The sequence below is a fragment of the Rhineura floridana genome, chromosome 3 (assembly GCF_030035675.1).
Source record: "Rhineura floridana isolate rRhiFlo1 chromosome 3, rRhiFlo1.hap2, whole genome shotgun sequence".
In the NCBI taxonomy this organism is placed as follows: domain Eukaryota; kingdom Metazoa; phylum Chordata; class Lepidosauria; order Squamata; family Rhineuridae; genus Rhineura; species Rhineura floridana.
The window spans coordinates 211412896-211437488 of NC_084482.1; the positions used below are offsets into that span (position 1 = coordinate 211412896).

A 24593-nucleotide genomic window follows, 5' to 3' on the forward strand; every position below is an offset into this window, starting at 1 on the left:
TGGGTCCTCCACCCTTGCAGAGGGGAAAAGCCGCTGTACGTCTAAACCTCAACAAGCGGTGATCTGTCCATGACAAAGGGGCTGATGTAAGACTCCCTACATTCAGATCACCATCTCCATGTCCAGTTGCAAAAATCAGGTCTAGAGTATGCCCTGCCACGTGTGTTGGGCCAGTAGCATATTGGGACAGCCTCATGGTTGTCATGGAAGCCATGAAGTCCTGAGCCGCCCCAGATAAGGCGGCTTCGGCGTGGATGTTGACATCCCCCAGCACCAACAGTCTGGGTGATCTCAACAATACAGCCGAGACCACCTCCGTCAGCTCAGTTAGGGAGTCTGTTGGGCAGCGGGGTGGGCGGTACACCAACAAAATCCCCAATCTGTCCCCCTGATCCAACACAAGGTGCAAACACTCCAGACCAGTAGTTGCATGGACATGGTGCTTGGAGAGAGAGATGGAACTCCTATACACCACAGCAACCCCCCCTCCCCGGCCCTCAGATCTACCCTGATGCTGAACCAAGTACTCCGGTGGGCACAGCTGGGAGAGACTAACTCCTCCCTGCTCACCCACCCAGTTCTGAGTTATACATGCCAGATCAGCTGCCTCATCCACAATTAAATCGTGGATGAGAGAGATCTTATTATGTACCGATCTGGCATTTAGGAGCAGCATCCGGAGATCGGAGAACTGGCTGATAGGGCAACCAACAAACCTGTGGGTGTGTGGAGGACCGGAACGCAGCACAGCCGTTAACTGCCTGGGCCGAGTTCCCCTCACCTGGCAAGTCCTCCACACAGCGTCATATCTCCCTCTACCCATCACTACACTAATTGGGGCCACCTCAAATCTTCCCAGTCGACTTTGACTCCTCTCTCCCAGGCACATGATGCAACCCCCCACAACACACACTCACACCATACACACCCCCACACAAAAAGACCTTCAACAATTGTTACATGTTTTAACTAAGATGTGCCTTCACAGTCTTATACATTGATGTTAATTGGATTTCCAGCAACTTTTTTCATGTTGATATGTATCCCTATTTTTCTGTTTCTATAATAAGGTCACTGACTACATTTTATTAGTTGTAGTGTGCAAGAGATGAATAAATAGTATGTATTATAAAGACTCTTGGCAATTTGCTGGGGTGCCACTGAAGGGCTTTGCAGGCCTCCAAAACACGCACAGGCAACAGGTCGGCAACCCTCTGTTCTACACTCATAATATGGTTTCCCCATTTCTGAAATCTTTCATGACATAAAAGACTTAAGCTACTTCTGAAGCTCTTTCCATGTTCCAAGCAGTTCTAGGGTTTCTCCCCTGTGTGAATTCTTTGATGCAATGTGAGAGAGGAATTTCTAGTAAAGCCCTTTCCACATTCCAGGCATTCATATGGCTTCTCCCCAGTGTGAACACTTTGATGGGCAGTGAGTTGCTGTTTCCTACTGAAGCTCTTTCCACATTCTAAGCACTTATATGGTTTCTCCCCAGTGTGAATACTTTGATGGGCAGTGAGTTGCTGTTTCCTACTGAAGCTCTTTCCACATTCTAAGCACTTATATGGTTTCTCCCCAATGTGAATACTTTGATGGGCAGTGAGTTGCTGTTTCCGACGGAAGCTCTTTCCACATTCTAAGCACTTATATGGTTTCTCCCCAATGTGAATACTTTGATGGGCAGTGAGTTGCTGTTTCCGACGGAAGCTCTTTCCACATTCTAAACACTTATATGGTTTCTCCCCAGTGTGAATACTTTGATGGTCAGTGAGTTGCTGTTTCCAACTGAAGCTCTTTCCACATTCCAAGCACTCATATGGTTGCTCTCCAGTGTGAATTCTTTGATGGGAAGTCAGATTGCTATTCTGAGAGAAGCTCTTTCCACATTCTAGGCACTTATATGGTTTCTGCCTGGTGTGAACATTTTGGTGGGCAGTCACTAAGTGTTTCCAGTGGAAGCTCTTCCCACATTCCAAACATTTATATGGTTTCTCCCCAGTGTGATTACTTTAGTGGGCAGCGAGTTGTTGTTTCCACCTGAAGCTCTTTCCACATTCCAACCACTTATATGGTTCCTCTCCAGTGTGAATTCTTTGGTGGGCAGCGAGTTTGTTTTTCCAACTGAAGCTCTTTCCACATTCTAAGCACTTATATGGTTTCTCACCGGTGTGCATTCTTTGATGCAAAATGAGACTTGCCTTGCAGCTAAACCTCCTTTCACATTCCAAACATTGATATGCTTTCTCCCTTTTCTGGTTTTTGTAGTGGGCTTTTTTACACTTTCTTTTAGAATTCAGACATTTCAAACAATGAAGATATTTATTTCTTTTTCTTCCTTGATCTGTTTTTTATCGTATGGCAGTTTTATGGTAGCCACTGCCCTGAGAAGCGCAAGATTTATTCCTCCTTTTCTCTTCTGCTTCAGGTTTCCTTCTCTGCTCTTCCCTCTTTTCAGATCTGTCTCTTTTCCATCTCTCTTGCCCACATAGTTCTCCCTTCCTCTTGGCTTTCCACTCACCATCTTCTGCAAGGAAGAGAGAAACTGATAAGACCATGAGGGAAGAAATGGATCCTCAAATCACTGAACAATCCCAAATAACTTTTGTGATAAAGGAAGAATTGACAGGAATTAGATGAAAGATGGATCTTACTCCAGGTTGAACAGTCTCTGTTGTCTGGCATTCACTGACAATTGGAGTGATACAGACTGTCGGATTTGGACCACGGTGATCTGGGTTCAGCTCCCAGTCAGAGGTTAATCCCATTGGGTGGTCCTGGGCCAATCACTCTCATTCGGCCTAGCCTACAAAGTTGACAAGGTAAATAAAGCAACTGCAGATATTCTCTTCTGAACTCTGGAGCAAGTGAAGTGAGAGAATGAAAAGGGGAGGCTCCATCCTTCAGTGGCAGACAAAGTCCATTGCAAGGAGAAGGTCCCAAGGTGAATCCCCCACTTCAGCACTTAAAGGACCTCAGAAAGAGCCCTCAGATGTGCTGCCAGTCAGGCAAATACTCCTGGATTACTTGGCCAATGACTATGGCATGGCTGCTGAGTCAGATCTCTGGGATTCTAACATTGTTTTCATCTATATTTGTATTTCTTGTGACTCTTAAAGTTTCTTTGTGCTGATTCGTGTACTGCTGTTTTGATTATGTTGTGATTCTAGCATCTTGTATAGATCTCTAACCATTTTTATACTCCTTGTGAATTTTTGTTCAGAATAAGATGATGTACATGTTTTAAATCAATAAAAATAGACAAATTGTCTTTTTCAAAAAGAACAGAAGGAATAAAAAGGGAAGTGGACTCGCGCTATATGTTAAAAATATATATCCCTGCACAGAAATACAGGGAGATGAGATTGGTAGCTCCACCAAGAGTATCTGCATTAAAACTGATGGGGCAAGTAATAAAAGGAATGTGGTGCTTGGAGTCTACTGTCGACAAGCCAATCAAGGACAAGACGAGAATGTATCTTAATGGCCTACTAATGCAGGCAAACCACTTAGCTTACAGCGCGCTCAGGAGCATGTCAGATTAGAGATGCGACGGAAGGGTTGCCATCACTCATCAAGCCCACCAATAGGTATCCCTTTCTCCTCATCCATATGGGAACAAACGATACTGCCAAACGGAGCTATGAAGAAATCATGTCACACTTTGAAGCTCTGGGAAGGAAACTCAAGGACTTTGGGGCTCAGATAGTTTTTTCATCCATCCTTCCAGTACATAGCAGAGGAGTAGAAAGGGAAATAAAAATGTGTGAATGAATGGCTATGAAGGTGGTGCCGACGTGAGAGATTTGGATTCTGGGACCATGAGCTACGCTTCCTGGAAGATGGACTGCTGGCAAGTGATGGGTTGCATCTCACAAGGACTGGGAAGAATGTGCTTGGCCACAGCATGGAGGGCTTTAAACTGAATCGTAAGGGGGAGGGAGATGTAATCTTGGTGGTAACGACTGACGAAGGCTTGTGCACAGTAACGGGAACAGAGAGATCGGCTATAACAGGGCCCAGTAACAATCCTTAGAAAAACGTAGTAAGGAAGCCAAGCCATAAATCACATGGTCTTTGATGTCTGTATACTAATGTGCAGAGCATGGGAAACAAGCAGGACGAACTTGAACTCTTAATACAGGAGGGTAATTACAACTTGATAGGTATAACTGAAACTTGGTGGGATGACTCCCATGACTGGACTATAGCAATTGAAGGATATAACTAGTTCAAAAAGACAGAAGGAATAAAAAGGGAGGTGGAGTCTCACTATATATTAAAAATATATATCCCTGCACAGAAATACAGGAAGATGAGCTTGATAGCTCCACCAATAGTATCTGGATTAAAATTAATGGGGCAAGTAATAAAAGGAATGTGGTGCTTGGAGTCTACTACCGACCACCCAATCAAGGAGAAGACGAGAATGTAACTTTTGCAAAGCAAATTGCCAGTGTTTCGAGGAGGCATGATGTAGTAGTAATGGGGGACTTCAATTATCCCGATATCTGTTGGGAGACAAACTCTGACAAACACAGTCCCTCAAAGAAAATTCTAACTTGTGTTGGATATAACTTTCTCCTACAGAAAGTGGAGGAAGCAACCAGAGGATAAGCTATCCTGGACTTGATTCTAGACAATAGAGATGATTTGGTGGATAAAGTGGCAGTTACGGGAACACCGGGGGGAAGTGACCACACCATATTTGAATTCTTGATTTTAACAGAAGCAAAAGCTGAGAGTAGCCATACACGCACCCTGGACTTCAGGAAAGCTGATTTTCATAAACTCAGAACAATTGTAAGTACGGTTCCATGGCAAGTGACCCTTATGAGAAAAGGAGTCTATGATGGGTGGGAGTTTCTAAAAAAGGAAATTCTAAAAGCTTAATGGCAAGCAATTCCAACAAGGAAAAAAGGGGGAAAACAGCAGAAGAAGCCAATGTGGCTTCACAAGAAGCTTAGAGATGACCTGAAAAGAAAAAAGGACACATACAGGAAGTGGAAAGAAGGCCAGGCTACAAAGGAAGAGTACAGGCAGGTACAACGGAATTGCAGAGATGGCGTCAGGAAGGCTAAAGCTGAGAATGAGCTGAGGTTAGCGAGGGATGCTAAAAGCAACAAAAAAGCTTTCTTCAGGTACGTCCGTAGTAAAAGACAGAGAAAAGAAATGGTGTCACAGCAACTCAATGAGGATGGCAAAATGATAACAGATAACAAAGAAAAGGCAGAAGTGCTCAATTCCTACTTTGGCTCAGTCTTCTCCCAGAAAAGGGTCTATGACCCTCCCAGGAAACATGAAGTGGAAGGGGCAGGATTGGAGCTTGAGATTGATAGACAAACGGTCAATGAATACTTAAATCACTTTGAATGAGTTCAAATCGGCAGGGCCCGATAAACTGCATTCTAGAGTATTGAAGGAACTGCCTGAAGAACTCTCGGAATGATTGTCTATTATCTTTGTGAAATCATGGAGGACTGGTGAAGTGCCCGATGACTGAAGGAGAACTAATGTAGTCCCTATCTTCAAAAAGGAGGAATCGGGGAACTATAGACCAGTCAACCTAACATCAGTCCCTGGAAAAACTCTGGAGCAGATTATAAAGTAGTCAATCTGTAAGCACCTTGAAAACAATGCAGTGATTACTAGGAGCCAACATGGATTTATGAAAGACAAATCCTGCCAAACTAATCTTATCTTGTTTTTTGATTGGGTAACTTCCCTTGTGGACTGTGGGAATGCTGTGAACATAATATATCTCGACTTCAGCAAAGCTTTTGACAAAGTGCCCCATGACATTCTGATTAGCAAGATAGCTAAATGTGGGCTGGATAGAACAACTATCAGGTGGATCAACAGTTGGCTCCAGAATCATACCCAAAGAGTGCTTATCAATGGTGCCTTCTCAAACTGGGCAGAAGTAACAAGTGGGAGCTTGGTCCTGGGTCCAGTGCTCTTCAAAATTTTTATTATCGAGTTGGATGAGGAGGTACAGAGCATGCTTATCAAATTTGCAGCTGATAAAAAATTGGGGGGCATAGCTAATACTGTGGAAGACAGAAACAAAATTCAAAGAGGCCTTGATAGGCTGGAGCATTGGGCTGAAAACAACAGAATGAAATTCAACAGGGATAAATGCAAAGTTCTACACTTAGGAAAAAGAAACCAAATGCACAGTTATAAGACTGGCTCAGCAATACGACATGTGAGAAAGATCTTGGAATTGTGGTTGATCACAAGCTGAATATGAGCCAACAGTGTGATGTAGCTGCAAAAAAGGCAAATGCTGTAGTAGGCTGCATTAAGAGAAATATAGTTTCCAAATTGCGTGAAGTATTACTTCCCCTCTATTCAGCACTGGTTAGGCCTCATCCTGAGTACTGCGTCCAGTTCTAGTCTCCGCACCAAGAAGGATGCAGACAAACTGGAATAGGTTCAGAGGAGGGCAACAAAGATGATCAGGAGACTGGAAACCAAGCCCTATGAGGAGAGGCTGAAAGAACTGGGCATGTTTAGCCTGGAGAAGAGAAGACTGAGGGGAGATATGATAGCACTCTTCAAGTACATGAAAGATTGTCACACAGAGGAGGGCCAAGATCTCTTCTTGGAGAGTGCAGGACACGGAATGGGCTCAAGTTGCAGGAAGACAGATTAAGACTGAACATCGGGAAAAAATTCCTAACTGTTAGAGCAATACGACAATGGAACCAATGACCTAGAGAAGTAGTGGGCTCTCCCACACTGGAGGCATTCAAGAGGCAGCTGGACAGCCATCTGTCGGAAATGCTTTGATTTGGATTCCTGCATTGAGCAGGGGGTTGGACTCGATGGCCTTGTAGGTCCCTTCCAACTCTACTATTCTATGATTCTATGATAGGGAAGGCTTTTCTTACCATCTGAGTCCCTTTCCCTATAACAATGTGGTGCTCTCCAGAGTTTGTTGGAATCCCATTCTCATCAGCCCCAGTCAGCGTGGACAATGGTCACCGCTTATGGGAGTGAGAGTCCAGGAATCTGTGGAGCACACCATGATGGCTACCCCAGTCTTAAAACGGTCCTCCTCTCCCCCACATCCTATAATGCACTGCCACCACTCTGCTCCAGGTCTAGGAAAAAGGATAAACTAGGAGGGAAGCTTTGGATGTGTCTCCCCAAAGCCCAGAATGCCAAATGTTGCACCTCGTAGGCCATATTAGAAACTCAAATGGAGCTCAGCTATGCTGTGTTATAGCACTTGGGGAAACATTTTAGTGAAAAATTCCAGCTAATTGGACCATTGTTTTAGAAGGGCATAACTAGAGATCTGTTCAGAGAGAATAGATGGCTGTCCATTCAAGTTATCTGCAGAAGATGAAGAATCCCAGTTGAAATAGGTGGCAGTACATCAGAATATTCGGGTGCATTAAATGTAGAAATATGGAATTTGAAAACAGGTATTACGACCAATACCCTGGACAGCAAAAAGACAATTAAACCAGAACTATCACTAGAAGCTAAAATGATGAAACTGAGGATATCATACTTTGCACACATAAGGAGAAGATATCTAGAAAAGACAAAAATGCTGGGAAAAACAGCAGGGAATAGAAAAAGGGAAAGGCCAAACAATAGATGGATTGATTGCATAAAGGAAGATCTGAACAGGGTGGTTTATAACAGATGCTACTGGAGGTTGTTGATTCATAGGGTTGCCATAAGTCGTAATCGACTTGAAGGCACATAACAAATTACAACGGAACCTGCCTTACCAAGACAGGATAGAGTCCCACAAATCCCCTCCATTTATTTATTTATTTTATTTATTTAAAAAGTTTATATCCCGCTTCAGTTCCAAAGAATTCTAAACGGCCAAAACAATAACATAGTGCAAACACATTATACAATATACAATATATAAAAATATATAAATTATCTCTCACATTACAATTCAAAAGCTAACCGAAATAAAAAAGTCTTAACTTGGCGACGAAAACTAATTAAAGAGGGGGAAGAACGAATTTCCTGCGGAAGAGAATTCCAAAGAGTTGGTGCTACCACCGAAAATGATCTATTCCTAATACCAGTCCGATGAATTTGGGAAAAAGAAGGAATATTAAGGCCGGGGTCTAATGAAGATCTTAAAGAACGAGCAGGCTCATAAAACGAAATATGATTTGAAAAATAACTAGGGCCTGAACCAGATAAAGCTCTAAACGTTAAAACCAGGATTTTAAACTGAACTCGGTAAGAAATTGGAAGCCAGTGTAGTTGTTTTAGGAGCGGAGTAGTGTGAACTCGCCAACCTGCTCCTATTAACATCCTGGCAGCCGCTCTTTGGACTAATTTCAGTTGACGAAGTATTTTAAGGGGAAGTCCAGTATAAAGCGAGTTACAGTAGTCCAACTTAGACGTAACCAAGGCATGGGTAACCGTGGTTAGGTCAGAGGGTTCCAGAAAAGGGCGCAATTGGCGAACCAATTTTAGGCGGGCAAAGGCGCTTCTGGAAGTTGCTAAGACATGGGCCTCCAAAGTCAAGGCCGAATCCAGAAGGACACCCAAACTATGAACCTGGGTCTTTAAAGCGAGTAAAACTCCATCTAATAACGGTACATTCCCTATTTCCAACTTGGTTCGGTGCCCAACCACCAGCACCTCTGTTTTATCTGGGTTCAATTTCAGCTTATTCTGTGTCATCCAGGTCTTAACTGCTGTTAGACAATTATTTAAAGGAAGGATGGCATCTTTCATATCCGGAGGGAAGGAAAAATAAAGCTGGGTGTCATCAGCATATTGGTGAAACTGAATTCCAAACCTCCGGATGATCTCTCCCAGCGGTTTCATGTAAATGTTAAACAGCATCGGTGAAAGCACCGAGCCTTGTGGTACTCCGCATGACAACGGCCAGGGATCAGAGCTAAAATCCCCAAATAGTACTCTCTGTGATCTGCCCTCCAAGAAAGAGCGGAGCCACTGAAAAACAGTGCCTCGTAAGCCCATCTCGGAGAGGCGGCCCAAGAGAATGTCATGGTCGATCGTGTCAAACGCTGCTGAAAGATCAAGAAGGACTAACAAAGAAATTTTCCCCTTGTCTAACTCTCTCCGGAGGTCATCCACTAAGGCCACCAATACGGTCTCAGTTCCATGACCCGGCCTAAAACCAGATTGAGATGAGTCGTAGTAATCTGTCAGCTCCAGGAAACTCTGGAGCTGAGAGGCCACCACTTTCTCAATAATTTTACTTTAAAAAGGTAAGTTGGACACGGGACGGAAACTATCTAAACTGGAAGGGTTCAAAGAAGGCTTTTTTAATAAGGGAATAACAATTGCTTCCTTTAGGCTGCCTGGAAGGTGGCCTTGCTGGAGGGAAGCATTGATCCATGACTTCGCTATGCAGAGCTCTCTGGTCAGGATTCAGCAAAGCCCACTCCTCTTCTGTGAACTGCACAGCCACATCCTCCAAAGACACTGGATCCTAAAAGAAATATAATTCAATTTGTCATCATAGCAAGCATAAAGATTATCTGCTACCTACGTGGAAAACGTAGTTAAGGTGAGGCGGCTGGTCATTGTTCTAAGGACAGAAACCTTCTTAAATGGCATTCACAGCTTTTGTTGAGGTGGCTTTGGGAGACGCAAAGAGGAGGAGGAAAATTCATTCAGACCCAGGGACAGAGAGGCACCCAGGCTGCCCCCAGCCTTTCCCACTTCTGAGTCTTTCCCCAACCTGATCTGGGGCGACAGCAACAGCTTCTCCTCCACCAGAAAGGGGATATGATTTAGTAGGTCTTGCCGACATGATTGTTGAGCTCTCTTGTGCCCCGAACCAACAAGGCAGACTTAACTTGTTGCACAGGACACAGAGGTGTGTGAGTAACAGCGTTCCTGAACCGGCAATTAGAAATAGACCACACTGACACTGTTAAGCTTAGTGCAAGCGAAACAAACTTTATCAACGTGCAGACAGAATACAATCACCAACGTAAGCTTTACTCCTATCTTCCCCCACACAGCCTGGGTCCCTGGGCTTGTATTTTATAGCCAGCCCCTTTGATCTGGTACAGCTGTGTGACCTTCACATAATTACTGTGCTGTGGTTAACCCATTCCCAACATGGGGAATGACTAAGCATAATGAGCTAACAGCCCCCATCTCATTCCTCATTGTCGGGGGTTCCTGTTGCTCAGCTATTTCCTTACATTTTGCATTTTGCATTTCACATTTTTCCGTTTTACATTTCTTTTCACAGTGTACATTTATTATTTACAGTAGTCTTGTACACATACATTAATACATTCAGTTTATATACATGCTCAGTCCCATCTGAGTCCCAGCATCTTTGAGAGTTGTATGTGCTTATCTGCACATAGTGGCTTTGTGAGAATATCAGCCACCATTTTGGTGGTTTCACAGTGGTGTAGCTCTATTAGCCCACTTTGTATACAGTCTCTCACGTGATGGCAGCGAACACTAACGTGTTTAGTCCGTTTAGTGTTACTTTCTGATTTGGCCATGTGTATACAAGCTTGGTTGTCTTCCTTTACGATATAGGGCGTGCCTATGGCTAGTCCAATATCCTGCAATAACTGTTGATACCAGAGGAGCTCATTGCACGCTATAGAGAGGCTTATGTACTCAGCCTCAGTACTGGAGACAGCCACAACAGACTGTTTCCTGCTAGTCCACTCAATCAGAGACCCCTGAATCATTATGGCTATCCCTGTAGTGGACTTTCCGGTAGTGGGGTCGGATGCATGGTCTGCATCTGCATAACATTCAACACCGTTCTCCTGACTGGCAGATATTAACAGTTGTACACCACAGGTACCCTTAAGATATCTAATCACCCTTTTTAATCCCATCCAATCATATTCCATGGGATTTGACACTCTCCTGCCAAGAATGCCTACTGCACTGCTAATATCCGGCCTGGATATGTTTGCAATGTATAACAGTTTGCCAACCATGCTTCTGAACATACTGGAATTAGCCATTGTCTGGCTATCCTGTTCTCTTTGGAAATCTACCACCATGGGGGTATTCACTGGTTTGCATTCCACCATGTCCATTTCCTTTAATATTTGCAGTATTTGTGCAGTTTGATGTAGCCTGAAGCTGCCATCTGTCTGCCTAAGTATCTCTGTTCCCAGGAATTGCTGTATGGGACCTAAGCACTTGATATTGATCTGTGTTTGTAATTGTGTGTTGAATGCTTTCTCCTCATATTCAGAATCACACACATACATGATATCATATATTTTTACAGCTCAAATTAAGCTGCACTGTCCCAAGCAACTGGACATCCAAGCAATATGAATTTGCAATGGAGAAACCAGTGAGAAGTGCAGAGACGGAAAGAGTCCGATTCATCATCTCAACAGAGTCTGAGCTGATACGTAGTGAAAGCATGCAGCGAGATCAGCTAATCGTTGCTGCTGGGGGGCGTGTCGCTGCTGGAGACTCCGTTGCTGTGGTCCGTGCTGCCGCCATTGCTGCTGCCTGCCCATTTACGCGCGGGGCGTTGTCATCTTCGCCGAGGTGCCGCGTTGCTGCCGGTGGACTTCACTGTTGCGGATTGTGTTGCCGCCATCGCCGCCGCTGGTTGCGGGCGTCTTCGCTGTAGAGCTCATACAGCTCCGTGGTATACCCCGGAGCTGAGAGCGATGAAACATGAGAGGAGGAGGCTGGAGTGCAGATGGAGGAAAACTCCCAGTGGATACAATCATGCCTTGGTAAGTGCCACCAATAAGTTGTATACAAAAGGGGTAAGGACAGCAAAGAAGCTCTATTTTGCTGCCTCTATTAGATCATCTTTAAGTCGCCCAGCGGAGCTTTTTAAAGTCGTGCGAGGGCTCTTACACTCTGGCCCCCACGATACTATGGAAACATCTGAGACTCGCTGTAATGAAATTGCTGGACACTTTCAAGATAAGATTGTATGTATCCGCAGGGACCTTGACTCTGATGTTGTGACAGATGAATCCATTGAAGTGTCCGGAGCACGGCCTTGTCCTTCATTATTGGATGAGTTTCAGTTGGTGCAGCTCGAGGAAGTGGACAAGGTGCTTGGAATGGTTCGGGCGACCACGTCTGTTCTGGATCCTTGCCCATCTTGGCTAGTGAAAGCTGGCAGGGCTGGAACCACCGGTTGGGCCAAGGAGGTGGTTAATGCCTCCTTGAGGGAGGGAGTGGTCCCTGGTAGCCTCAAGGAGGCAGTAGTGAGACCTCTTTTAAAGAAACCCTCCTTGGACCCAGATAATTTAAACAACTATAGACCGGTGGCGAATGTCCCTTTTTTGGGCAAGGTTTTGGAGCGGGTGGTTGCCAGCCAACTCCAGGCGCTCTTGGATGAAACCGATTATCTAGATCCGTTTCAATCCGGTTTCAGGCCCGGTTTTGGCACCGAAACAGCCTTGGTCGCCCTGTATGATGACCTGTGTCGGGAGAGGGACAGGGGGAATGTGACTCTGTTGATTCTTCTTGATATCTCAGCGGCGTTTGATACCATCGACCATGGTATCCTTCTGAGGAGACTCGCGGAGTTGGGTGTCGGGGGCACTGCTTGGCACTGGTTCCGCTCCTACTTCGCAGATCGTCACCAGAAGGTAGTGCTTGGGGAACATCACTCGACACCATGGACTCTCCATTGCGGAGTCCCTCAGGGGTCGGTTTTGTCCCCCATGCTTTTCAACATCTACATGCAGCCGCTGGGTGCGGTCATCAGGAGTTTTGGAGTGCGTTGCCATCAGTATGCTGATGACACGCAGCTCTATTTCTCCTTTTCATCCTCTTCAGGTGAGTCTGTTGATGTGCTGAACCGTTGCCTGACCGCGATAATGGACTGGATGAGAGCTAATAAACTGAGACTCAATCCAGACAAGACCGAGACGTTGTTGGTGAATGCCTTCCCTGCTCAGATGGTGGATGTTAACCCTGTTCTGGATGGGGTTACACTCCCCCTGAAGGAACAGGTACGTAGTTTGGGGGTTCTTCTTGACTCTTCCCTGTCTCTCGAGGCCCAAGTGGCCTCGGTGGCACGGAATGTGTTTTACCATCTTCGTCTGGTAGCCCAACTACGCCCCTATCTGGATAGGGATGACCTCGCCTCCGTTGTTCACACTCTGGTAACTTCAAGATTGGATTACTGTAATGCGCTCTACGTAGGGCTGCCCTTGAAGACAATTTGGAAGCTTCAGCTGGTGCAGAACGCAGCTGCCAGACTACTGACGAGGACCAGTCGGTCTTCGCATATAACACCTGTCTTGGCGCGTCTGCACTGGCTTCCTATTTGCTTCCGGGCGAGATTCAAGGTGCTGGTTCTTACCTATAAAGCCTTACACGGCGTGGGACCTCAATACCTTGTGGAACGCCTCTCTCGATACGAACCTACCCGTTCACTTCGTTCAGAATCTATGGCCCTCCTCCGGGTACCAACCCATCGGGAAGCCCGGAGGGTGGTTACTAGATCTAGGGCCTTTTCTGTGGTGGCCCCTGAGTTGTGGAACAGCCTCCCCGAAGAGGTACGCCTGGCGCCTACACTTCTATCTTTTCGGCGCCAGGTAAAGACCTTTTTATGCTCCCAGGCATTTTAATTTTCTTAACCATTTTAATCTTTTAATCCGTATTTTTAAATTTTTGTCGTATTGTGTTTTTGTAGTGTTTTTTGTTGTTTGTTTGTATATGTTTTTATGATTTTTATTATGATATATTGTATTTTATCTTGTTTGTTCACCGCCCTGAGAGCTATTCTGCTAAGGGCGGTATATAAATTGAAATAAATAAATAAATAAATCATCTACAAATACTAGACAGAACGTCTTTCTGCCATCTGTGTCACAATGATATAGGCAGGGATCTGCTACACTACGCACGAATGCCATTTTAGTCAGAATGTCATGTAATTTCTTGTTCCAACACTGGGTGCTTTGCTTAAGCCCATAAATAGCCTTGTGTACGCGGCAGACGAGCGCTGGATTCTCTATGTGACCAGGGGGTTGCTCCATGTATATGGTTTCCTGGAGGTTCCCATACAGGAATGCAGTGTCAACATCGTAATGATATACTTGCATATTCCTGGTGGCTGCCACTTTTAGCATAAGCCGTATCATCTCATGCTTCACCACAGGAGCGAATACGGCATCATAGTCAAAGCCATAATGTTGATTGAAACCCTTAGCCACTAAACGTGCCCTGTAGCGTTGTGGCTGTCCTGCACTGTCCCTTTTTATTTTAAAAATCCACTTACACCCTATAGCCTTTCTGTTACAAGGTAGGGTTTCCAGCTTCCATGTACCATTTCTGGACATAGCAAGCAGTTCCTCTTGCATGGCAATATGCCATAGCTGTGCTTCTGTGGTAGGCAGTTTAATAACATCCTCATAGGACCTAGGCTCTGTAGTGCTAGATACAACATTAAGCACTTTAAATCTTTTTGGCGGTATTCCTAGATTAGCTCTATCTGACCTTCTTAGGATGGGTGCTTGTTCTGTTAACTTATTTTCTAGACTTTCTGTCTGTTCTGTTTTGTTCTTCCTTATTTACACTCTGACTATTTTCTTCTTTTTCCTCTGCCTCTTGTTTTACTGCTGTTTCTGTGGTTTCTACATTTCCCCCTCCCCTCTCCTCCTGGGGATCAGGTTTAATCTTTCTTTCCTGTTCCTCATCGTGTGTGCTGTCTATGTGTATTTCTGCTTGTTTAGTACTGTTTTCCCAGTCTTGTTCCTGCGTTTTTACACTTCTACACACATGTAAACGTTTTTCCTTCATTAACCAGATTCTGTGATATGCCCCCTCAAAACCAAGGTAGTAGCCTTTAAGTGCTCTCGGACCCTGTTTCCCTTTATGTTGAGGTTTGGGAATATGAGCCCAACATACTGCTCCAAATAAGAACATAAGAACATAAGAAGAGCCTGCTGGATCAGGCCAGTGGCCCATCTAGTCCAGCATCCTGTTCTCACAGTGGCCAACCAGGTGCCTGGGGGAAGCCCGCAAGCAGGACCCGAGTGCAAGAACACTCTCCCCTCCTGAGGCTTCTGGCAACTGGTTTTCAGAAGCATGCTGCCTCTGACTAGGGTGGCAGAGCACAGCCATCATGGCTAGTAGCCATTGATAGCCCTGTCCTCCATGAATATGTCTAATCTTCTTTTAAAGCCGTCCAAGCTGGTGGCCATTACTGCATCATGTGGGAGCAAATTCCATAGTTTAACTATGCGCTGAGTAAAGAAGTACTTCCTTTTGTCTGTCCTGAATCTTCCAACATTCAGCTTCTTTGAATGTCCACGAGTTCTAGTATTGAGAGGGAGAAGAACTTTTCTCTATCCACTTTCTCAATGCCATGCATAATTTTATACACTTCTATCATGTCTCCTCTGACCCGCCTTTTCTCTAAACTAAAAAGCCCCAAATGCTGCAACCTTTCCTCGTAAGGGAGTCGCTCCATCCCCTTGATCATTCTGGTTGCCCTCTTCTGAACCTTTTCCAACTCTATAATATCCTTTTTGAGATGAGGCGACCAGAACTGTACACAGTATTCCAAATGCGGCCGCACCATAGATTTATACAATGGCATTATGATATTGGCTGTTTTATTTTCAATACCTTTCCTAATTATCGCTAGCATGGAATTTGCCTTTTTCACAGCTGCCGCACACTGGGTCGACATTTTCATCGTGCTGTCCACTACAACCCCGAGGTCTCTCTCCTGGTCAGTCACCGCCAGTTCAGACCCCATGAGCGTATATGTGAAATTAAGATTTTTTGCTCCAATATGCATAATTTTACATTTGTTTATATTGAATTGCATTTGCCATTTTTCTGCCCATTTACTCAGTTTGGAGAGGTCTTTTTGGAGCTCTTCGCAATCCCTTTTTGTTTTAACAACCCTGAACAATTTAGTGTCATCAGCAAACTTGGCCACTTCACTGCTCACTCCTAATTCTAGGTCATTAATGAACAAGTTGAAAAGTACAGGTCCCAATACCGATCCTTGAGGGACTACACTTTCTACAGCCCTCCATTGGGAGAACTGTCCGTTGATTCCTACTCTCTGCTTTCTGCTTTTTAACCAATTTCTTATCCACAAGAGGACCTCTCCTCTTATTCCATGACTGCTAAGCTTCCTCAGAAGCCTTTGGTGAGGTACCTTGTCAAACGCTTTTTGAAAGTCTAAGTACACTATGTCCACTGGATCACCTCTATCTATATGCTTGTTGACACTCTCAAAGAATTCTAATAGGTTACTGAGACAGGACTTTCCCTTGCAGAAGCCATGCTGGCTCTGCTTCAGCAAGGCTTGTTCTTCTATGTGCTTAGTTAATCTAGCTTTCATAATACTTTCTACCAGTTTTCCAGGGACAGAAGTTAAGCTAACTGGCCTGTAATTTCCGGAATCCCCTCTGGATCCCTTTTTGAAGATTGGCGTTACATTTGCCACTTTCCAGTCCTCAGGCACGGAGGAGGACCCAAGGGACAAGTTACATATTTTAGTTAGCAGATCAGCAATTTCACCTTTGAGTTCTTTGAGAACTCTCGGGTGGATGCCATCCGGGCCCGGTGACTTGTCAGTTTTTATATTGTCCATTAAGCTTAGAACTTCCTCTCTCGTTACCACTATTTGTCTCAGTTCCTCAGAATCCCTTCCTGCAAATGTTAGTTCAGGTTCAGGGATCTGCCCTATATCTTCCACTGTGAAGACAGATGCAAAGAATTCATTTAGCTTCTCTGCAATCTCCTGATCGTTCTTTAGTACACCTTTGACTCCGTTATCATCCAAGGGTCCAATCGTCTCCCTAGATGGTCTCCTGCTTTGAATGTATTTGTAGAATTTTTTGTTGTTTTTTATGTTCTTAGCAATGTGCTCCTCAAATTCTTTTTTAGCATCCCTTATTGTCTTCTTGCATTTCTTTTGCCAGAGTTTGTGTTCTTTTTTATTTTCTTCATTTGGACAAGACTTCCATTTTTTGAAGGAAGACTTTTTGTCAGCTTCCTGACATGGTTCAGATAAGGCTTTTTGTTAAACATCATTTCATAAGGCATACAATTCACAGCACTTTTATATACTCTGTTCAACAGATAGTTAGCATATATCGCACATTCACCCCAGAAATCCCTGGTAAGTGTAGAGTCTCCTAACATTGCTCTCACAGTGTCTTGCAAGAATTTGTTGTACCTCTCAGCAACCCCGTTCTGATGGGGTGAAAAAGGAGCTGTTAATTCGTGTTTTACCCCTTTGTTATAGAGATACTTTTGCAGAGTTGAGGATAAAAATTCCCCTCCTCTATCTGATCAGATCGTTGCTATCCGGGTTTTGAATCTAGCCTCTACCCATTCCACAAAATGTTTTAGCTTCCCAGCGGCTTCTGCTTTGTTATGCAATAGGTAAACAAAAGCATATCTCGTGTAGTCATCGACCAACACATAATAAAACTTTGCATTTCCTTTCGACTGTTTAAAGGGACCGACCAGATCCATGTGTATTAACTGAAATGGCCTTTGCGTGCTAATTAGCCTTTCTTTGTGTATGGGAGCTGCTGTTGACTTCCATTCACTGCAAACGTTACAGTCTTCATACTGCTTACAAGTTTTAAACATTAGGTCAGCATTATGCTTCTCTGTTTTTAGAAGTGTTGTATAACTGACATGACCCAACCTTTTGTGGTACAAGTGTATACATTGATCATGAGTAGGCTTATTTCTTAATGTGTTTACACATAGTGGGGCTTCATCATTAACTATGAACAATGCTTCTTTGAACGTTGCTATAACACATATCTTATTTCCCTTACAAATTGTGCATCTCCCTTTTTCAAAGTGAACAACATAATTCATATCATTTAACTTGGCTACAGACATTTTATTCCTGTCCATACTGGGAACATAAAGCACATTTGTAACTAGCGTTTTTAAACATTTTAATTATACTACTCCTACCCCTTTTACTTCGCGACAGCTTCCATCCGCCAAGTAAACGTTCTGGTTCGTTGTTGGGGTCAGGGTTTTAAACTGTTTTTCATTATTTGCCAAAAAATGACTAGCTCCTGAGTCAATAGTCCAGGATGCTCTGTTCAGTTCATTGTCTTTGTCTTTTGTTCCTACGACATGCACTTTAAATGGGTCTTTCTCGCATTGTTGTGTTCTTCTTTGCTTCTCAGCCTGGCAATGTCTGCGTAGATGATTTGTGGAACCGCAAGTGTAGCAGCGTCTCACTCCATATGCCATGGATCCTTGCTCATTCCGCTCCGGGTTTTCTTTGTTGCTCTGTTTGCTTTTCTCTTGTCGGCGTTCTGCTTCTTGCAGTAGTTTGTTTGTGATGTAATTAACACTGAGCTCCGCGTCTGGCAAACTTTCTAACGCGCTTATTATTCCATCCCAGGAATCATTTAAAGTTGACAGCGTAATGTATGCCATCTGTTCCTGTGTATGTTGCATGTTCATTTCTTGCAGTTCGGCAAACAAACGTTGTAAGTTCTGTAAATGCCTCTGCATGGACTCGCCTTCTTTGTAACGTGTTTGGTAAAGTGTTTTAGCAAGTAGGACCTTAGAGCCCGCAGTTTTTCTCACATGTACAGTTTTTAATGCATTCCACACTTCCTTCGCAGTGTTTAAGCCTCTTACATGTATTAACTGTTCATTTTCCAGAGCTAGGATAATCAGAGCTTTAGCTTTCTCTGCCGCCCTTATCCACTCTGCCGGTGGGGCTGCAGGGGGGTCTTCCGCAACTGTGTGCCACACGCCCTCCTTCACCAGTAGCATTTCTGTCTTTACCTTCCAGTAGGAGTAGTTGGTGCTCCCCAGCCTCTCCAAGGGAAAAGATGCGCCTCCAAATGCTGCCATTCTTTTCTTACTCCTTTCGGCTGCTGTAATGCACTTTCTGGATCTCCTGTTCTTTAGCACAGTTTCACAGTAACGCTGTTATGGCTGGGCCCATAACCCTTTGTTGAGCTCTCTTGTGCCCCGAACCAACAAGGCAGACTTAACTTGTTGCACAGGACACAGAGGTGCGTGAGTAACAGCGTTCCTGAACCGGCAATTAGAAATAGACCACACTGACACTGTTAAGCTTAGTGCAAGCGAAACAAACTTTATCAATGTACAGACAGAATACAATCACCAACATAAGCTTTACTCCTATCTTCCCCCACACAGCCTGGGTCCCTGGGGTTGTATTTTATAGCCAGCCCCTTTGATCTGGTACAGCTGTGTGACCTTCACAAAATTACTGTGCTGTGGTTAACCCATTCCCAACATGGGGAATGACTAAGCATAATGAGCTAACAATGCTTCCATCCCCTGTGAGAAAGAAAATGGGCCCCAAAGCCATTAGTATACCGTATGCTATTGTCAGAGATTTAACCATAGAGGTATAACTGCACAAGGGTTCTTCTCAGCTGAGTGAGTTTCAGGTATTTATGCACAATTTATGTTTCAGTTGTGTGATAAAACATCTCTCCTCATTTGAGCTCTAAGCCAGAAATCAAAGTGATGGTTCCCACGTAAAAAATTATGATGTAAGTAGGAGCATTTCTGAGCTGTGGAAAAGGCTGGAGACAAGAGTGGAAAATGGAAATTCAAGTTGATCCTGACTTATGGTGTTTAGGGTTTTCATAGTAAGCGGTATTCAGGAAGGGTTTCTCCACAGAGACCCTTTTCCTGAAAAGCACTCAAGTCATATAATGGGGAGCAGAATTAAAAAAGGAGTGACAGAGGCAATACCACAGGAATATTTGATATAGAAAGGAAGGATAGATGCAAAACCCTTAGAGATACTTGATATCGGGGTAGCCAACGTGGTGCCCTTCAGATGGGACCAAACCCCAATTCACATCAGCCCCAGACAATAACATGAATGGCCAGCGATTATAGGACTTTTACTTCAACAACATCTGGAAGGCTTCATCTAGACCAGGGACAGCCATCTTACCTGCTGCTCTGCCTGCTTCTCGTCCTCTGCCACGTTCAGCAGGAGACCTTCTGCCAGGGCCACTGCCTGGGAACTGGTCTCGGCCCCACATTCCCTCACCCAGCTCACCATCTCTAGGGGCAGGACAGCCAGGAACTGCTCCAGGATCACCTTGTCCACGATCTGGTTATTTGAGTGTCGCTCTGGCTTCAACCACTCACAGCAAAGAAGGTGGAGTCGGCTGCAAGCCTCTCGGGGGCCCTCAGCTGCCTGGTAGCGGAAACACCGGAACTGCTGGCGCTGCACATCTGAGCTGAGGGGATTCTTCCCCAAGATCTTCTGCACATTTTCCCCTAGGCATTCCTCCGCATGGGTCTCAGTCTTGATGGCATCAGGGCCAAGTCCTGCTTCAGGGGTAGATGGGTCTTGCTGTTCCATATTTGATCTCTTGGCCTTTCACGGGGTCCTCATCCCTTCTCTGCTTCTGGGAATAGTTTTCTGCCTTCTGAGGCCACATTCAGAAGGAGCAGGTCCACTTATTCTATGAGCGAAGCCAAACAGGGATCACTATGCCCAGGCCAAAGGGTTGCAGAGCAGGAAAGGTGCTGGGTAAGAATAGTCAAATGTGAGGATTATTGTTTCTACCATATAACCTTTGATAAAAACCCAATGATGGGGCCTACGTCTTCCTTTGAAGATGGGTGTCTGGATGGTTGGCACATCTCTGACAGCAGCTCCAACGGCGCTCAGAGACCCCCATCATCCCCATTTCCCCCCTATTCTTATTTACAAAGAAGCTGAAAGAGAGAACCTTTCAGGGGAAGGGCTGTTGCTCAAATGATAGAGCAGCTGCTTTGTACACAGAAGGTCCCACTTTGAATCTCCAGGTAGGGCTGGGAAAGACTCCCTGCCTGTAATCCTGGAGAGACTCTGCCAGTCAGTGCGGACAATACTGAGCTAGATGGCACAATTGTCTAATTCAATAGAAGATCCTATACTCCCTAACTTATCTCTGAACTTTTACAAGCCTCTCCTGGAATACAGAATGTTGGATTAATTGTGAATGAAATATGTTATTCCTTTCATCTCTTGATAGATTTGCTTGTCTTTACAACTGTCCCCCTTCAGAGTTAAACGTGAGCTATATTGTTGCATATTAAATTAAATTGCAATGCTGAAGTTCCTGGAGTTTATGACCTGGTTGTGATAAGGAAATGGAAAGATCTTTGAGTATAATGTGGTGGAAGAAAGCAATGAACCTACATTTTTGGGATTGTCATCATAAATTAAGGAAGAACTGATTTTACCTTCACCTCAGCAGGCATTGAGTGATGGGATATGGATGTGGGTGGGGGCTGCCCTGTCCTGTAGGCTCTCTTCACCTATTTACCCTTTTAATAAAACACGGTTGTTCACTTTCAGTCGGGGTCTTCCGAGTTTGATTCCTTTGATGAAAAGATTGCCAATTTTCAGTAGCACTTTGTCTTCTCACTTAAAGGTCCTTTCTGTATCCCACGGGTTACTTGCCTGGATGGGCACATGTGTGATAACACCAGTCAGTGTGTGAATAACGGGGGCATTGATAGGCATACTTTCAATTGCCCCTTAATTCAAAGTGGTGTCCTGGCCTTGCTGGGGAGGGAGAGGTAGCTCTCCTCCCTGATTTGGATGGATCAGCTGAACAGGCCTCCTGGGCACCCTGCTCTGTGAAAACCTTTCCACCAAATGTGTAAAGGCAGAGGATGCTCACAAGATTTCAGAGGGGGCCACCCATGCAGTGCTTGGGTACTTACCAGCAAGTGAGAATGAAAGGGACTTTGAACAGAAGAGCTTTTGCTCTGAGGGATACAGCCCCCCCCCGAAATCCCTTCCTGTCTAGCCATCAAATTGAGGTCATTTAACACACTAAGCCTGGTATACTGCTTCTGCATAAGGAAGCTCCACTTTCCACTCATTGTACCAAGGCCCTGCCTATCTTTTTTCTTCCGTTTTCTTTGCTTTGTCTATCTGTTATTATGGCGGATGTTCTGACGGGGGATCCTGAAGGGTCACAGAACAGAGGCCACCTCCTTACGGGCTGAGGGTCTCCCTTGCTGTTGTGGGCTCTCCAGCCGCTCCTCTGCCTTCACCGGGTGGGGCTCCAATCTGGGGTCTCCCGCCCCCTCCTGGCTCCCCCGCCCTGCAGCTCCTCCCCTCGGCCCTGGGACTCCCCTTCGCCCAAATGCACAGCAGGGACAAGGGGCTTACCAGACCCCAGAAGGCGCCACCGACGCTGCAGCGCTGCTGCTGCTTCTGGCGTTTAATGGCGAATCAAACTGCGCTCTTGACCAGGGAGCCACTTTCCTCCAAGGGAAGAGCCCGGCAGGAAGTGACGTCAGAGGGAGAGGAGCCGCATTTTCTTTGAAGCCTCCCGCACCTCCTCCTCCTCTTTCCTTTCTAGGAATCTGCTTTCGTTTATTTTAACCCTCACGAAGTCAAGCCTCCTGATGATCTCTCAGAGCGGGAGCCAAGAAGGAAAGAGGCGTTGTGCAGCATGGAGGAAGACACGGAGCTCCTGCCCTGTATTGAGTCAGAGCATGGGGGTCGATCTAGCTCAGTGGTATCTGCACTGACTGGCAGCAGCTCTCCAGCGTTTCAGGCAGGGAGTCTGTCCTTGGAGATTGAACCTGGGACCTTCTGCATGCAAAGTAGTTGCTCTACCCACTGAGCTGTGGCTCCTTCCTGGGGGTTCGGACCCTCCTGGGGGTTCAAGGCAAATATATAGATCATAGAAATATGGGGAGGCTGGCAGACAAGGCTCCCAAACTGGTTTGGCTTGCGTGAGAAGGGAAGATGTGATGATATATGTTGCTGTATCTGGAAGATGAATGGAACCGGAAAGCCAAGTCAGTTCAGCTACTTTTGTCAGTTAGAGAAGGTTAAACTCAGTGTAACAGAAAGGAAGAAAAAACGCCTCCACTGGAGTGCAAGAGGCTCCTGCCCAGTGTATGGCTTTGCTATGAAGTCTAAAATGATGCTCTGAAAGCCTGAGACACTATACAGCATGCCTTGTATTGAGGGATGACCTTGTCCTGAAGTCTCAATGGGATGCAATGGAGGTCTTTGTCTTTTCCAATCTCCCCTGTTAATTTTCTCAGCTGTCCTTGGGAGGAATGATAACAATTCTCTCTTGAAGAATTAAGTCCTTGTTGTGCTTCTCTACTCAATAAGAATACTTTTCTATACAGAGATGCTTTTAGATGGTGATTTCACAGCTGTAGGTACAATACACTTTTAACCATCTAGCATCCTTATGCTGCAAATGTATAACTAATTACAGCACGTACCACAATTAAATATTTCGCACATATATCTCCCTTGCACTCATCTCAGGGAACAACAATATAAACTCATCTTTCCGAAAGACCACGATATATAATAAGAGAATACTTTTACGGGTGATTATCATCATTAATTTCAAAAAGATGTTATACTGTATATGTGTGTAAGTAAGTGTACTGCCTTCAAGTCGATTCCGACTTATGGCGACCCTATGAAGAGGGTTTTCATGAGACTGAGAGGCAGTGACTGGCCCAATGTCACCCAGTGAGCTTCATGGCTACGTGGGGATTCAAACCCTGGTCTCCCAGGTCCTAGTCCAACACTCTAACCACTACACCACACTGGCTTATGCTGTACTGTATGTAGGATAAGCTAAACTTGTCAGTGAGTCCATTTAAACCAAAAATCTAAATGTAACACAATATGCAGATTTTGGCCTTTGTCAGAAGACATAAGGATCAATTCTCTAGTGAAATATTTTACCTCTTCTGGAGTATATAATCTATAAATTGCGTAGTTGATGGTGTTGGTACAAATATAACATACATCAATAGATTGACACTTAGTGAAACTGTTCAATCTGAATTTCCTTCCATCTTTAGGATGCTTGTGAGCAGCATGAACATTTGCCACATTTCAAATCTCCCCTAGAGATGGATCTAATCCTGTAACTACGTAAATCAGAACGGACCACCTTCCCTTGAATAATGGCTGCTCTGCATTGCACTGTAAGTGGAATTCTTCATGACTCCCTGATCTATAGCTGTTGCAAATCAGGAGACCTCCCAAAGCCTCTTTGCAAAGTTTTCACTTTTCCCTTCGGGTGAGGGGAAGGGGCTTTGTTAACATTCACTAACACTTACTGTGTAGTAGCGTTTGCAGAAAATAACGTCTGGGCGCTACAGGCACTCAGACAAACCCAGCACAGTGTGATGGGATAGCCCAAATAATGGCTTAAAATGTGCAAAGAGTGTGCTAAAATCATTTACATAAGCTTATAATGGCTTCGCTTGTAGTTTAGTAGTGCACAGAGGAAAAGAGGTCTCTTCTGAAAATGGGTTTCTTAAACCCTCCCTTCTAGACAAAGCGTTGTTTTCTTATAAAGCAGAGTACGGTACGAGATACAGTGTCTGAGCAGACAGCCAATATGTTACATTAACATTTGGATTGCGGTCTCCACCTATTTACCCTTTTAATACAACAGTTATTTTCAGTTGGGTTCTCCTGAAGTTGATTCCTTTGATTCAAAGGTTGCCACTTTTCGAGTAGCGCTTTCCATTCAATGTTGAAAGATCCCTTCTGCATCCCAGGAGTTGCCAGCCTGGATGGTCCTACGTGTGTCAGTCAGGAGGAGTGATGACACATTGCAAAGTGTTAACATTTGGCTTGGGGGGAA

The 24593-nt window shown here is 44.8% G+C and overlaps 1 protein-coding gene across 1 annotated transcript; it reads right to left on the reverse strand.

Moving 5' to 3' along the window:
• Positions 1-683: 683 nt before the first annotated feature.
• Positions 684-3535, reverse strand: LOC133378942 (zinc finger protein 82 homolog). The gene is made up of 3 exons (XM_061613555.1): positions 3519-3535; positions 2522-2527; positions 684-2010 (listed from the first exon to the last, which is right to left on the reverse strand). Exons 1-3 carry the CDS (start codon positions 3533-3535, stop codon positions 1314-1316), a joined length of 720 nt encoding a protein of 239 aa, XP_061469539.1. The 3' UTR covers positions 684-1313.
• Between the last annotated feature and the right edge of the window lie 21058 nt (positions 3536-24593).